A 17,290-nucleotide genomic window follows, 5' to 3' on the forward strand; every position below is an offset into this window, starting at 1 on the left:
TGCCAGTTTAACAGCAAATGTTTACACTATATCAAAATAAAGGATAGTTGGTTAATAGTTTACTGTAGACAATTATACTTTTTTTTAATGAAATTCTCAACAAATCAAACATAGGTATCACAATTGCTAATGTTTGTGGTTAGGTAACATTTAAAGTAACTCCTTACAATTAAAATTTAGTGTACACTATTTTATCAGCATTTGGTACATTGACTTTTAAAATATAAGCATACTTTAATGGCTAGAATTTTTGGATTGTTAATTTTAAAGCAATCAATGATATTTGGGATGCAGTTGCATTGAAATATTGCAAAGGGAAATAAGGTAATTATATAAGAAGTACTTTAAAAATCATATAAACCACATATCCCTTTATGTTGCTTTTTGTCAATTTTGCTGTAAGCACGTTAGACAACTTTATTTTACTCTACATTTCAACAGCTGATAATTGAATTTGATTATAAGTAAGTAATAATCTTTTAAGAAATTAAATGACCGGCATAATATTTTACAAAATCTAATATACATGTCAAACAGGTTTATTGATTAATCCAGAAGTTGACTTTGATCAGGAAATGTCAAAATAGATACAATCATGTTATAATATGTATACTGGAAGTGTGCTTTATATGTGTACCAAAGATCCTTTGAATATGGCTGTTCTTAATTATCCTGTCTTCCTTTATCCTAGGTTTAGTGTTAAGATTTAGTATGTAGAAAATGTCATATTTGACAAAGACACTGTTAGATTGACGGTTCTAGTCAACTAATGTATCACAATCTGGGTAATACTATTTATAGTGCTATTATTAGATAAGTATTGAAGCAATAGTAAATGACAGAAAATGTAATGCCATGTTACTTTTTTTAGCTAACAAACAACTGGTATGTCAAACTTTACTTTGCATTGATTTTTTAGTCATCATGTATATGATGTGCCAAATATGTATATGTATGGTTTAGGATCTATGCATCTTAGAAAAAAGGTTATATACAGAGTTTGTACTTCATCAGGAAAAGCTTTTTTTTTAATTAAAAAGCGTCTGGACTAATATAATTGACATTATATTCAGAAAGAGAAAATTGATAAATGTCTAAGATTTGATTTATTTCGTACGACATGTAAATTTTTTAATACAATTGTTGCAAGTCATTTGTTGACTGTATTTTTTTTTAGAATAACTTGTGTGTTTTGCTATGTCATTGACCAATGCTGTATTCTGCATGAAATATTGTTTTTCACAAAAGAGGTTTTGTGTTGACATCAGACCAGACAATATGTTTATCTCTATAAATACCTAAATCAATTATAACATCAAAAGATTAGTCTGTGATTTATTATTCTGGAGATTTTTATTGATGGATCTAAGGGAGTCATGTCTTTTTATTTTGTTGTGTTCAACAATCTGACACAGATACCTTTCAGAGATAAAAATGTTGAAAGCATAAAACTTGGATATTCTTTAGAATAGATGTGACTTTAAACAATGATTCAACTTTTCTTCTTATTTAAGCAACAAGCTTGTGAATGATTAGATGAAATGACTTTACTCTATATAATAATAGATAGTCGTTCCACAACTACTACATTACAATCATAAACATTTTGGTTCAGAAGATAAACCGCAGCTAATATATGTATGTTTTTGATCATAAAATATTAAAGTATTAAATATATGTTAGTGTTTGTGTCAATGAATATATTCTACTATTCAAAATTGACGACATGCTTGTGCTTGATTATGAAAGATTATAATTTTGTATATATTGTTGCTACAGTGTAGACTTGGATATTTCATGGGTTGTCATATTTTTGCCTTTTTTTAATACATAATCTATTCATGCAGGGGTTAAATTTGCACATCCAAACTAGAAGTATGTCCTTTATTCAAAACTATTTAAACTATTTGTACAGGGATTTTTCATCTTGTTACATGATCAAAGAAATAAGCAAAAATAACCCTTGCATGAAAATGTCCACTTCTATAGTATTTCTGCAAGCAGTTATTATGGGACCATTTTATTGTCTGTTTTCTACATTATCTTCTAAAAATAATAACAAGTTGTCTTCTTTTACTCTGTTCTGCGATTTTTACAGTTGTCCATACATTTCCCAGTGGGTTTCTTTTGATTTTATTCAGGAAATTAGTAATATTCTACAAATACCAACCATACCTGATACTCTTCTGATTGTAGATCTCATAATTGAACAAAACAAAATATTTCAATGACGGCACTCAGATGTTGATATGTGCAATTAGAACCAATGTTTTATCAGATCTATGAGCATCATGGAGTTCTTTATTTCAATAACAATGTGGTAAATCATAAAAATATGTTGTTATTGAATGGTTTAAAGTGGACTTGAACCCAGAGAGAATCATTAGTTCAGTAAATACTGCTACTGCACCGACAAGATTTATAAATACTTTTACAGCGGATTCCATTGAGTGTGTAGCCAAAGGTAATATATTTGGTTAGCTTGCTTGTTAGTTGAACCGTGAAGTCATGGTTAGTTTAGGTAAACTACCCTACTTTAAGAATATACTAGTCCAACAGAAAACCATTCGTTTTGTCTGTTGGACTATGCTACTCCGAAAGGAGGGTAGTATACCTTACCTAATAATGACTTCAAGGTTTAGCTAAAAAGCAAGCTAACCAAAGATATTACCTTTCGCTAAACACTCAATGGAATCCGCTTTAAAGAAAACTATGATAGAAAATGAAATTATTAAGGAACTAAGGTGCCAACCCCCTAGGACGATTTTAACAATGCTTTTAGGTTTACAGCTTTATTTATGATTTAATATAAATATGAAGATGTGATATGAATGCCAATGAGATAACTCTCTATTCAAGACATAATGTATAAAAGTTAACAATTACAGGTCAAAGTACAGCCTAAAACACAGAACCTTGGTTCACACCAAACAACAATCTATAAAGGTTAAATATATTGATCTTGGTGCCATGCTAGTATTTGCAAGAACTATGATAATAACACAAACCCCTTTAACTTTTGGTTGTACATAAATAAAAACCAAGTTGTATATATTTCTGAATTTAAATAGAACTTCATCTATCAGAGCATGAACAAAGACTAACAGAACCAATAAAAGTACTCAGAATGTGCAAAAACTCAAGTAACAAAAACACCAAACTCTTAAGGAAAATTCAAATTCCCTTTTCAAAATCAAAAGCTCAAATACATCAAACGAATGGAAACAACTGTCATATTCCTGGCTTGGTATAAACATTTCCTTGTGTAGAAAAGGGAATTAAACCTTGTTTTATAGCTGTGCAACAACTAATTGCACATTCCACTAACTTTCGTTGAAAAACTGAATACAAGAGAATACAAGAGTAGATTTGGCTTTCGTTCAAACTAACTTTAAGTCTATAGTATATAAGAGGGGAACTTTTTTTGCTAAAAAGAGTGAACAGTGAATAACGGAAAATTTATAAACACCAAACAAATCATTTTTGAACTTGTAAGTTTACTTAACATAAATTCAACTTTTATGGCTGAGTGTTTCATTTTTAAGAATATCGCAATGTTTGACTTCTACATAATCAATTTACGAGATGTCAACATTGGCAAACTAATGTCACCTTAATTGTTATATATACGTAAAAAGTAAAATCACAAAGATACTGAATTCCAAGGAAAATTTAAAACCGAAAGTCCCTTGTCAATTTGCAAAATCAACAGCCCAAACACATTAAACGAATGGAAAACAGCTGTCATATTCCTGACTTCGTACAGGTGTTTTATAGCTAGCTAAACCTCTCACTTGTATGACAGATGCACCAAATTCCATTATATTGACAACGATGTGTGAACTGAACTAACAGACATAATAGGTAATAAACTCATCACAGATACCAGGAAGAATAGATGGGAAAAAACGGGCACTCATGCTAGGTTAGGTCAAGTTATCAGTATGTATAACCATAACATTGCATAATCTCTCTTGCTATGTTCTAAAAAAAACAGTTGCGAGAAACCTGATGGAAAATGCAGAGGCAAAAGCGTTTGAGTACGCAGTTTGAGTAACTAAAGTTGAAGGATGTAATACAGACTGATTTTAAACAAGTCTATGTGTGTCTTCAACGGAATCACTGCTAAGAACACTGGCTCAAATTATATACCCAATCTTACAGTGTTTGGATTGGAATTTGAGGGGGAGATAGAAGGCCTCTTGACAAATTTCCGCTCAGAAACCACTTTTGAAAGATAGGGTCACTGCCTTGGTGGTCTCATGGTTTTTTTTCGCATCATGTGCAGTAGGTCATGAATTCGAACCCCGGTCTGGTCAAATGGAATAGCATTAGAACAGACGCTTTCCAATCTTGAGAACTCTAATGCAAATAAAGTGGACGAGTATGAAGTCGTTCAAGAGAAACTATATCTGCAAGAGAAATTAACGGACACATAAATTGCGAGAATTGACGTTCACCTACTGAGGGAAGGTTCAGAAAAAGAAGATTTACTGACAAAGATTGAAAATTTCTCCTCATCGGCAAGCCCTTGAGAGGTAAGAATATGTTCCTCTTGGAAGAAAATTGTTTCAGATGGAATCGCCCGTCTTGTTTCCAAGAAATTAGAAAACCTTGGGACTGAACAATTGATAACCATTTATGTCTGAGCTTTCACGTCCTTGAATAGAAAATATTTGAAATATGAGTGGATTCTTACAGCCTGATAATAAAGTTGAGCTCTGGTCATCTGCATAACCGTAGGTAATAAGTGAGGTTCTTTGGATAAGACAACATAATTGCCTCGAATAGGCATATTTGTTCCATGTTCCAGACCAAACAAAGGTATTTCATGAAGGAGGGATAAGTAGTATATTGAAAATAAGCATTCGACAGGTATAAATAGGTTGTTCGCATTTAAGGCATGCTAGCCCCTCTAAGGACCTGTTGGTTTTTATTTTGAAAATAACTTCTAGGTCAGTGTATAGAATTGATAAATCTATGTCTATCTCACTCCACCTGGGTTTTTTCTTTATTTAAAAAAGGTGAAGAAAAGATACGTGATGACAGTTGACGGAGATCTTTGAAAGAATGTTGAATTTTCAAAGGATCCGAGATCTGAGTGAGAAAATAGAAACTACAGACAGGGAGCTCTTACACTAAACGGGATTCTCTATCGAAATATTGACAACACCCAACAATCAAGACATTTCTAAGACGGTTAAAGAAAATAATTTACTCCTTCCCCTCCAATCTGGAATTGAAGGAATAAGAGGAATGTTATTCGTGTGGTCAATAACCACGATAACGTATAAAGTGGTAAAATGTAGGTATCAGGGCCAGGTTTCATGAAGCATTTAGGGCTACCAGATGTTTTTGAGCTGCTTGCTAATAAAGGCTTTCTATTCGTAGAATTTGAAACAGACGAGGCTTCAACATTTATAACAATTTAAACATTAACTTTTAACTCAACTACTCTTGACCCTTAGACAAAAACAACTCAAAGATTAGTCAGTACGAGAGGACTTCAATAAGGGGTCTTTAAGGATTTACCTGCAGTAGATCTATAAAGTCTATGCAGCATATACAATCATGATAAAAAAAAAATACAACACTGAAAAAGAACACCTCGCTTCGTTGCAAATATCTTTTAACACAGGAAGCCCCAAAGAATAAAGGAAACTAGGGCAAAACCAGCTTATACAAAGAACCATCGGAAATTGGAACCAACACTCACCATCAGTTACATCAGTCATCATAGTTGATGGTTTCAGAGCCGTCTTGACGGCGAGTCTTTAAATAAATTAAACTTAACTAAGTGTTGTTTTCATATTATCTATGTTTAATTAAGAGAAAAGAAATAATTTATAAACTATGAGCAGATTTATGTCTTTAAAATAATTATAATAAAAAATAAGTCATGATACATATTGTAGCAAAACAGATGAGTGAAAGTATTAGTGTTGTATGTGAGAAAGTCAGAGAGAGAAAGAGGAGAGATACATCAAATACAATTTTTATGTAACACAACATATTCTTATTGTTAAAAAAATAATTAGTTAGAGAAACATGTTGTATATTACTTATTTTCTGTATTTACCCCTTGGTACCATTGTCAGGTGGTAGTGTATGGGGGTGTAAAATCCTGACTATTGGAGAAAAAAAAAGATTAAAAAAAAAATAAAACTTGCTCCATTCCTGACATTGCATTAAAATTTTCACGCATAACCGCTTACTATCACATTGAATTTTGTTCCCTACAATGGAAAAGGAGTTTGAGTTTGATTTCGTTCTAGAGCTAAACTAAGAGTTATTTGATTTCAATAAAGACAAGATGGTTTGGTCATTTAATTTCACATTCAGATATATTGATGGTGTTCTTTACATTAACAATTCAATCTTTTTTTAATGGATACCATTTATATATCCTCCAGAATTAGAAACTAAAGAAACAACATACACGGCTTCCTCTAACCTCATTTTTTAGACTTATACCTCGAATTCGACATACACGGTCATATTAGTACCAGAAGATATGACAATTGAGACGATTTTAATTTTGAATATGGAATACACCTTTCCGAACTTAATCGATATTCAAGAGCTGGCAGCTGCTACTCAGACTTTGTAAAACGCCACCAGTTTCTTAGCAAAAAGTTTATAAACCAGGGGTAGGTCAAAGAACGTCTCGTCCTTTTTTCTAAAAAAAATAATAAAAAAGTTCATCGGAAGGTATCAAGACCTTGTTGATAAATATTCGGTATCAACTTCCTAAATTCTACACGATGGTCTTGAAGTATAGATTCTGGGTACTGACGTTGTTTATCATCTTTAAAATAACGTGTTATAGTATTTTTTATATGTCTATAAGAATATTACTTTTACTGTTTAGTCTGTTTTTGGTGATATCCATTTGACGTGACTCTGTACATATACATCCCATTATTGTGTTTTTGTTCTTAATATCATTTGCATTCTTGTCTCTTTTTTTTTTTTTGATAATCTGCTTTGTCTTTATGACATTTTGTGTTTTTTATACATATGAGTTGGCCCTGTACTTATACATTGTGTTATTGTGCTATCGTAAAATTCTTGTAGTCTTGTCTTTCGTTTTTGTTCATGTTCTTTGTCTATATGCCTTTTTATGTTTCTTTGTTACATATATGTTTTTTTTAGTGATTCAGATTAAATAAAACATCATGTTGACTGCTGTATGATTATAAGTTATAAATTATCTGGTTACAAATCTTTGAAATTTTGAAATAATAAGGCTTTCCTACCTCAGGAAAAGGTTATCTGAGCTGTATTTGTCCTTTTTAACTTTTTTTTATTCGAGCGTCACTAATGAGTCTTTTGTAGACGAAACGCGCGTCTGCTGCGAATACGAAAATTTAATCCTGGTATCTGTGATGAGTTTATTACCTATTATGTCTGTTTGTTTTGTTCACACTTCGTTGCCAATATAATGGAATTTAATGCGACTGTCATACAAGTAAGAGATTTAGCTAGCTATTTAACCAGGTTCAATCCACCATTTTCTACATAAGAAAATATGTGAACCAAGTCGGGAATATGACAGTTGTTATCCATTCGTTTGATGTGTTTGAGCTTTTGATTTTTCCATTTAATTAGGGACTTTCCTTCTTCAATTTTCCTCGGAGTTCAGTATTTTAATGATTTTACTTTTTACTAATGTTTTCTTTTAAACACAACTTATGGCATGTTCCTAAAATCTTATTTTTCTTCTTTTTAAATTCCTATCAATTCATTACAAAAGAAAAAATATTCGTGAGCTCACTAATATGCTGATGTCATGGTTTTTAATCATTTTTTTTGCGAAAACACAAGATTCAATCTTTCTGGTCCCAAATTTCTAATGTAATTGAGTTGTAAATGTCAATAACAAACAATTTTAGCTTTGTACTTCATTACTTTCAATTACTTTTAATTGAAAAAAATACTCAATTACACATTACATTCAATTATTTGAGAAATTGTAATTTATTACGGCCAATTACAATTACATTTTCATTACCCCATGTCTGAAGATGATGATGATAGATGACTGCTTTTATTTCTCTGCTTCAAAAATTTTAACTAATCTTTCAAAACAATGATTTGTCATTTTTAATGTTTAATGCCGCCAGGTTTCACGAATTTTTGATTTTTAACCTGCCAGTGAAACAATTACAAGAACAATACACAAAAGCTCTTTTTTCCTTCTCAAACATCTTTTTAACCTACAAAACGTGATCTGTGATCAGTTAACTGTGTCAATTTGATATGATTTATACCAGGTGAACTAAAAAAAAAGCTAAGATAGAATTCATATCAATCTTAAATTATTAACCGTTGTCGTGTCGAAGAAATATAATTTCCTGGAAGACAAAGATAAGAATTCTTTCAAGTCTGAAAAGATAATTACAAAACATTAATTTCATGTAATCTTCTTTCCATAATTCAAGGTGTTTACTTTATAAAATAAACATCACGTTTCACTATATTTTTTCATTTGAACAAAATGGGCTGCTCAATCGCAGCTGTTAAACACAAAACTCAACCAATATGTGCAGGACGTCAACACAGAAGTCTTAATTCCAGACCATCTATAACTTTTACAGACGCAATTAGCAGGCTAGATCTAAATGAACGACAAATATTTCAACTTCAACAGTCATGGAAAGCAATCTCTCGGAAAATGGAATATACAGGAATTAACATGTTTATTAGGTCAGCATTAAACACTGAATACCGGTATCAGGTTTGAAAGAAGTCATAATTTTTAAATAGAAATTTCCACCTATTGATTGAAAGGTTAATTCTAATAACCAATACACAGTTACTTACCAATACTAGTGTATGGTACATGTCATATGTTTATATTCAATTCTATTCCTACTTAATTTCAAAATTGGATACAATGCATTTATTCACATCCATATATATGCAAAACACAACGCAAAGTAAGAACGGTTTTGCAAATTTTATGAAAACAGACAATATCTTTTTTCTTTCGGCTTTTTAAACGTTTAAATACCCTTTTTAATTTTTTTTCTATATTTTAGAATATTTGAAACACATGCTGACCTAAAGAAATTTTTCTTTATGGTTGAAAATTGCACCACTATTGCTGAGATGAGAGAATCAAAGGGTCTTGCCAAACATGTGTTAATGGTAATGAATACTCTAGATGATACCATCTACAATCTAAATGACATGCAGTATGTTATAGACTTACTTTATGACATCGGGAAACAGCATCGGACGTTTTCGGATTTTAGACGGGAATTCTTTTTGGTAAGTAGTAGACAATTATTTTCTCATGCTTATATTTTTCGCAGCGGTGTGATACCATGCACTTGCTGTTTTTAAAACACATCATCACTTAATTTTGTATTCATGATATTTTTTCGTTACGAATTATCTTTCTATCTTCATAAAATCAGAATTTCAAAAAGGAAACAAACCTTATTAAAGCACTGCAATACATGCTTGTTAAGTTTTAACACACACAGATTCTGTTATCGTTTGTTATAAGAAAACATTTGGTTTAAAATGCGTTTGGTGAGAACCTACACGTAGGCATTTACCTCAGAAATAGATTACCTTAGCTGTATTTGGCAAAACTTTTAGGAATTTTTGGGCCTCAATGCTCTTCAACTTCGTACTTTATTTGGCCTTTTATAGCATTTTTGATTCGAGCGTCACTGATGAGTCTTTTGTAGACGAAACGCGCGTCTGGCGTAAATATTAAATTTTATTCCTGGTATCTATGATGAGTTTATTTACTCTATATTATATTTTCTTTATTACACTAACAAAATTTGAAGTTTATGTTGTCTTTCGACCTTTAAGAATAGATAAAGACATAAAAAAAATGTTTTATTTAATTCTATTACTACGGTTATTACAATAAAAAGTGGAGATGCATTTGAACAATTATCAGCTGAAAGCATCTGTGAAAAATGGCCGTCAATTTACTTTCAGAGAAAAGCCCTTCCTAGAAAAGAAAAGTGGCTCGAGGTGAGAACAATTAGCCACGTATACAATATGAGCATGTTTTCTGTAACTAATATATATTCAAAATGTTATGTATTGTCAACATTAGCTCCGTCTTAAAAGTGGAATAACTAGTAAATCGAGAAGTTAAAAGTAATTGAAAAAGTAACGCTTTTTGTTATAAAAGTTTAAAGTCAAAATTTTATTTGCAGCAGAAAAAAATCATCGTCTTAATCCAACGTTTCTAATCTCTTTCCATACACTTATGTTCAAATGTTCCTGCTAGTCTTAGGCATAGTATGAAAGTTTCCCGTAATCTAGATATATTTTCAGTCCCTTTTTTTCGAGCACATCTGTTTGCCCAGTGTCATCTGAAAATATTGTCTCTAAGTGAATGTTATGATGAAAGTCTGTTCGGGATAAAAACATCCGAAAGGAAACTACATTTATGAACATTGCTAACAGTTTCCCGATTATAAGTCGTTTCGTGTATTGCTTTGAAGTGCCTTTGACTCCATGAGGTCTTGGTATCTAATTTTCAAAATAGGTTATCGTCGTTGTATATCATTCGATTTGATATTAATTTGTCTTGAACGTCTTTGGTCTAAGTTTAGGCAAATGTGCCGTGTTGCATATACATGCTGTCAGTAGATTATAAATTTGGTCAGCAACCTTATGAATTTATAGCTTTACACAAATCTTCTATACGTTGCTGTTATTTTGATTGATATTTTTTGGGGAATAATTATCACTGGGGTAAAGCGGATGACCGTAACTGCATTCACGGTCATCCCAAGATGTCGGATGAAAAATTAGGTCAGTTTCTGTATTGTCTGTTAAAGTGTTTCTATATCATTTTCTTTACAAATCATACATTGAAACGACGTAAATTTATAAAAGAATCACTCGGAAATCACAAATTACTACCGAGAAATGTGCATGAAATGGGAAATTCGATTTGAAAAAATCGTTAAGATGACCGTAAATCATAATCAAAATATTTTCAAGATGACCGTAACATATAACAAGGATGACCGTGATTGGTAAAAAGATGACCGTAACTTGTGAAGGATGACCGTAATTTGTAAAGGCTGACTGTAATTTAAAAAGGACGACCGTCGATTCTAAGAAATATCCGTACTTGTATTCCAAGCTTTTTGTTAAGTTTGTCGATCTCAATAGGGGCTCGGTTAGCGGATATAAATATGGTTCATCAAATTCTTTTTTTAAACTATTGGCCGTATTTTGGGTTCATGACAATGATAATATACTAGTAAATTGCATATTTCTCGCAAACAATGAAATATTCATTGATAACGACGTTGACATCGTCGTAGCTGTTTGTTAGAGAAGGCGATAAATGTTTACTGTAATGTTTACTATAGTAACAAATTTTTTTAAAGTTATTAGAAACAAATAAAACGACAATTTTCTTTTCAATTACGAAGTGTTTAATTTAAAAACACCATTTGCATAAGTTAACAATGTATCTATTACATAGTAATGCAGAACAATAAGATATCAAGTCGACGACATGGGTACTATAAGTTGGATGTAGAAAATGCATCACCTCCGAATTTTTTTTACCACAGAGGAACAACATATCAACCTATTAGTTCAGATATTTTCGGTCTGCTCTTCCATTATGTGAATCAAGAAAAAATTCCCACAAAAAGGTAACGGTTGTATCGAAAAGAAAAAATCGAGTGCACCTTTTTATGTTAGGGCGTGTTTGAGGTGTATATTTTGTCTTTAAAACGTACAGTCAAAGCAAGAGTATTTGATATAGAATCTCGCTTCAGATTCTATAATTTTAATATATCAAAGCTACAGGTTGACTTTATAACGTAAAAAATTGACAGTAAGAAAAGATAAAATATATGGGTCAAGTGAAATACCTATCTAATGAATCACAAAAACAGAGTTGGTGTGTTCGAATAGCTATTTTTTTCTAAAAGTACTTGACGACAGTCTTTTAATTTGGATGATGAAAATGCATATCTTCGAAAAAATATTTTGTTTTGTGTGTGATAACTAGGGTTTATGATCTTCAACCACTGAAAATTTTTAGTCTGCCCCCCTTCCACGACATATTTAATCAGTTTTTTTTTTTTTTTTTTAAATGTTTAAGAGTTTTCGAAAATTCCACCTGACATCCGATTATACAATAGTTTTAAGGCAGCAACCATTTGATTTTCTGGGGGGGGGGGGGGGGGGGCTATGGATTTTTTGGGGAAAAAAGTTTGCTTCCAGTTTTTGGAAAGAAAAAAAAATGTTTTTATTGGCAGCTGAGGGTGAAACAAACATTTTTTTTTCTCAGGGTGTTTCACTCTCAGCTGCCACTATTTGTTATGCTACAATTGGAAGAAAACAATTGAAAAAAAAAGTTTGTCCGAAATGGTGTTATGTGGATAAATTTATCGGTTTTCAAGAGCAAAATTGTCAGCGCGTCATCCCTACAATTGCTTCCATTTCTACGATTGTGAAAATGAACTGCCTGACGTAATGGGGAGATAATTTTGACGAAGTAGAATCCTGACTGTATGAATAACACTTCTGTATATATACAAATTGACAACATCACAATATTTTCTGTTATTTTATTTGCACGACAAACGGTCATCTCGATTGTGATTTACGGTCATCTGAGCGATTTTTTCAAATCGAAATTCCTGTTTCATGCACATTTCTCGGTAGTAATTAGTGGTTTCCGTGTGAATCTTTTATAAATTTACATCGTTGAAATGTATTATTTGTAAAGAAAATGATATAGAAACACTTTAACAGACAATACAGACAATACAGATACTGACCTAATTTTTCATCCGACATCTTGGGATGACCGTGAATGCAGTTACGGTCATCAGCTTTACCCCAGTGAATTATATCATAAATGCGCCTTTATTGATAATTGTTTCCAGTTACAAAAAAGCATATGATTGCAACGATCTTGCCAAAATTAGAAGATACCTTTTGAAAGAAAATAGTTTCTCAAATTTTCTTACTGTCATATTTTCTCACCGGTCGATGATTAATAGTGCGTTCATATATAAATGCTATGTAGCGTATTCCCTTTTCAGTTATCCTACCTAAAGTAAATGAATAGTATAAAATTCAAAACAGTGTAGCTGTGGCCATTGATTGACACATTAAAATCATTCATTGACTGGGACAATTTAGGTGAACGTTTGTATGTAACGACCAATGCTCACTATGTACTTTTTAAAGACACTTAAACTATTGGGTCACCAAAGGTTCTCAACACCTAAATAAAGTAATTCGAAAAATTAATCAGAAATAACACGATATTTTGATTTATATCAATTATATAAATCAAAACACAAAGGTTATTCCTGATTAATTTTTCGAATTATTTTATAATCAAAGGCGTTAAGAAACCTTTGTTGACCCCACAGTTTAAATGTCTATCGTAGGTATGTCATGAACAGTGGTTGTTACAGACAAACGTTCACGTAAATTGTCCCAGTCAATGGATGATTTTGATGGGTCAATCAATGGCCACAGCTACACTGTTTTGAATTTCATACTAAAACAAATACCTTAACCCTGATTAATATATACTAAAAGGTGATACCAAAGATTGTCCAAAAATAAATATATTCGAGATACCCAATAAGAATACTAGTACTGTACTTTGAAAAATATTGTCATCAAACATGGAAAGACTATTAGCTCCTTGATACGATTATTCGTTTTTTTAAGTTCCATTAAAATAAGCAATTGGGAAACGAGATAAAGAAGTTATAACAAAACTGATATCTCTACTTTAGAATACTTTTTTGCATAGATATCCCTGTAAGGAATGATGAATTTAAAAACTTACTAAGTTTTCAAAAACATGTTACTAAATCTACAACAGATTTTTAAAACTGTTAAAACAAAATTAAACATCTACAAATGACAATTTATATGTGGAAAGGCTACATGTGTCCTCTGTATTATTGATGTCTGTATTATTGATGTCGTTTTATATTATTGAGGTATTGTCATTATTTACACTCGCACTATCATTATTTCTGTTCTGTGCACTCATGTTCTACTATTTATATCTATATAATAGCTTTCTTTGTAATACTGTATAATTTAATTAATGTGTTAGTTGTTTGCAGATTAGAAATATACAAGTTGTAATCATGCGGTTGCATAATTTCTCATTTCTTTGATTATGTTTCAGTCAGTGACGGAACCTTTCCTATTGGCAGTAAAAGAGACACTTGGTGATAGGTATACAAGAAATATGGCAACTGTTTACCGAAGGCTCATACAATTTGTCATTGCAAATATATTCCAAGGATTCGGAGATGTGTCGACTGATAAAAAGAAAATCCAAGACGGATAAGCAGGAATTTCTCTGAAAAAAAATCTGAAGCGAAACAGAATTCACTACTTTAAGTGCTTTAAGAATTAGTTGGTGCTAATGTTCTAATTAGACCATTAAATGGGACGAACCATGTCTTCATAGGGTATTTGTAACTTTGTAACACGTACAGAAATGAAGCAGTGTGTTATTGTGATATAATTCATGCGATTTATGCTTCTTTTCAATAGGATTATTGTTCTTATGTAAAGACAAATTTTCAAGAGATAAAACACTGCTTATTGTCGTGAATGGTACCAGAGACTGCCGTCAGAGATTTGCAACAAATACATTTGTTAACGTTATTTTGAGTTAGACATATATTCATAGAGCTATATACAGTGAACATTATAACTGTTATCAATAGAACTACCAGTTATTTATGTCATAGCATTAGGTAAATTCGCGGTTGTCAGAAAAGCAACTCATTTCGTCTCATTAGCAATCATACCACATCCTTTTATTTTCGTATTACTTTTTTTGTATTTTGCATGAAATTATTGACATAACTTCAAATTATCTTTAACATACAATAAAAAAAACAACAGTCCGATCTTAAATTCCAAAAAGAGGAAACATAAGAGCAATATATAGAAGCAGAAATAAACGTTTTACCGTAAAGTTTGTATAACTGTTCCGGACCATATGAGTATTTGGACCATATGCATATACTCATATGGTCCGACCTTACGTGTATGGTCGGACCGTATGAGTATATTACTCGTTTGGTTATTAACGGACCGGACCATATAAGTATTTGGACTATATTGAATTTTTTTTTTTAAATTACATTATACAAGTTTCAATAATACAAATACTTTATCTAAAAAAACGGTGATGGTTACATGACAATGTATTATTTTTATAATTCAAATACTACGTAAAAATTAAAAATTGATGTCATAGTTAGTTTTCATCGCTAATTACATTCTTGCATGTAGACTTGGGGTGACCTTTACTTTCACATAGTATCATAACTTTTTTTGTATTTGCAAGTCTTGGTTGTGCACGATCCTTTTCATTTACACTTTGGTCCTCACTGCTCTTCAACTTCGTACTTTATTTGGCCTTTTTAACTTTTTTGGATTCGAGCGTCACTGATGAGTCTTTTGCAGACGAAACGCGCGGTCTGGCGTATTTATACAAAATTTAGTCCTGGTATCTATGATGAGTTTATTTAATGAACGGTTATACCATATGAAGAAGTATTAAAGGTAAACTGTAACAGAGTGTTAATTACCCCGACCATACGCCTACGTTCAGACCATACGCGTATTGTCGGACCATATGAGTATATACCCATATGGTCAAAATACTCATATGGTCCGGAACATAACCACCTACAAATTTCAAAGTGTTTTGACTGTAGTAAAAGATCCATCAAAATTGGTACAACCAATAATACAGAGTGTATCAACCGCTTTCCAGAAAAACAACAAATCGACGTCTACTACAGTTAGTCGCGCATTTATCTCTCTGACTGAGACCAATAGAGTAAAATCTGAGTAAAATTACAGAGCTTAGTTGAATTTTACTATAAAAAGATATATTATTACATTTATCTTTGACTGCTGCATAACATAAATTTGTTTAAATTATGGATATATGAGCACATTTGTATGTATACTCAATTTAAAGCCATCGGACCGTACATTTCAAAAATATTTAGGATTTCATAAATATATAAATATACGTCTGTAGGGAAAGCGGTACTATTTATTCTGCCATAGGCCACAATACTAACTAAATTGACCACTTTTTATAATAAAAACCTGGATAACCCAGTTATGTGTGGCTTTACTAATATATTGCAGAAAATATGGATACTAGATGTGATAGTTAGAGGCAATTTTGGTTTACTATCAAGATTTTGTCTCGGAAATTGATATCAGGCGTCACAAAACATACTAGACAATATATATAAAAGACCACAACAACCAAGAAAACATGTACAAAAGACAACATTAAATAACCTGACACAAAAAGTGATTGGGCTAATTAATATCCTCTTGTTTACATGTGTTTGTTTGTTTGTTGCATGTATTTTATCATTCCATTTTGTATGACTTTGTCTTGGTAACCTTTATTAATAAGTTAGTAATAAGTTAGTTGAAAGGATCAATGAGCTTACACGGATCGTATGGTGATTGCAGCGCTTTTAGTACAATATTACGTAAAAGTCTCTATGTCTTAAATATCTTAATCATAAAGTATTTTAGTGAGAAATCATCTTTCGTTCTTTGTCAAAGTTCAATATATTTTAGTCTTATGTAGACGAAACGCGCGTCTGGCGTATTAAATTATAATCCTGGTACCTTTGATTACTATTAGGTACAACTACGTGTATATTTTATTCCAAACTTCAACGCTAGTCTTTATATGAAATGCAAAAAAAAAAAATCGGACTTGTAGCACCAAAATGGAAATGGAATGACGTAATTAGTCAAAATTTCATTAGTTAGGACATTGTAGGTCAACCACAGGTTGTGGCGTAAACTTTTGAAAATGTTAACAAAAAGTAAACTCACAAAAATACTGAACTAAAAATTCAAAACGGAAAGTCCCTATTCTAATGGCGAAATCAAAAGCTCATTTATGAATTTCGAACAGCGTTATACTACTGTTGCCTTCCTTTATCAGACACATCATACGAATGGATAACAACTGTCATATTCCTGTCTTCGCACAGGAATTTTCGTATGTAGAAAAAGGTGGATTAAACGTGGTTCATAGCTAGCTAAAACTCTCACTTGTATGACACTCGCATAAAATTTAATTGACAACGATGTGAGAACAAAACAAACATAAGTAACAGGTAAACATGTCAAAAATAGGAGTACAGCAGTCAACTTGTGTTAAAATCTTAACCACTATAAATACAAATAAATATGTAACAAAGAAGCACAAAAAAGCATATACTAGTAGACAAAACAC

The 17,290-nt window shown here is 31.7% G+C and overlaps 1 protein-coding gene across 2 annotated transcripts; it reads left to right on the plus strand.

Annotated features, from left to right (window-relative positions):
• The first annotated feature begins 8,492 nt into the window (after window positions 1–8,492).
• On the plus strand, window positions 8,493–15,227 carry LOC139514895 (neuroglobin-like). 2 transcript variants are annotated; one of them, XM_071304486.1, is made up of 4 exons: window positions 8,493–8,709; window positions 9,045–9,276; window positions 9,967–10,002; window positions 14,174–15,227. In XM_071304486.1, the coding sequence occupies exons 1-4, from the start codon at window positions 8,501–8,503 to the stop codon at window positions 14,336–14,338; spliced, it is 642 nt and encodes a 213-aa protein (XP_071160587.1). In that variant the 5' UTR covers window positions 8,493–8,500; the 3' UTR covers window positions 14,339–15,227. The 2 variants fall into 2 exon arrangements, with proteins under 2 accessions (XP_071160587.1, XP_071160588.1); XM_071304487.1 differs by lacking the exon at window positions 9,967–10,002.
• Window positions 15,228–17,290: the final 2,063 nt, after the last annotated feature.

Source organism: Mytilus edulis, chromosome 3 (assembly GCF_963676685.1).
Source record: "Mytilus edulis chromosome 3, xbMytEdul2.2, whole genome shotgun sequence".
NCBI lineage: Eukaryota > Metazoa > Mollusca > Bivalvia > Mytilida > Mytilidae > Mytilus > Mytilus edulis.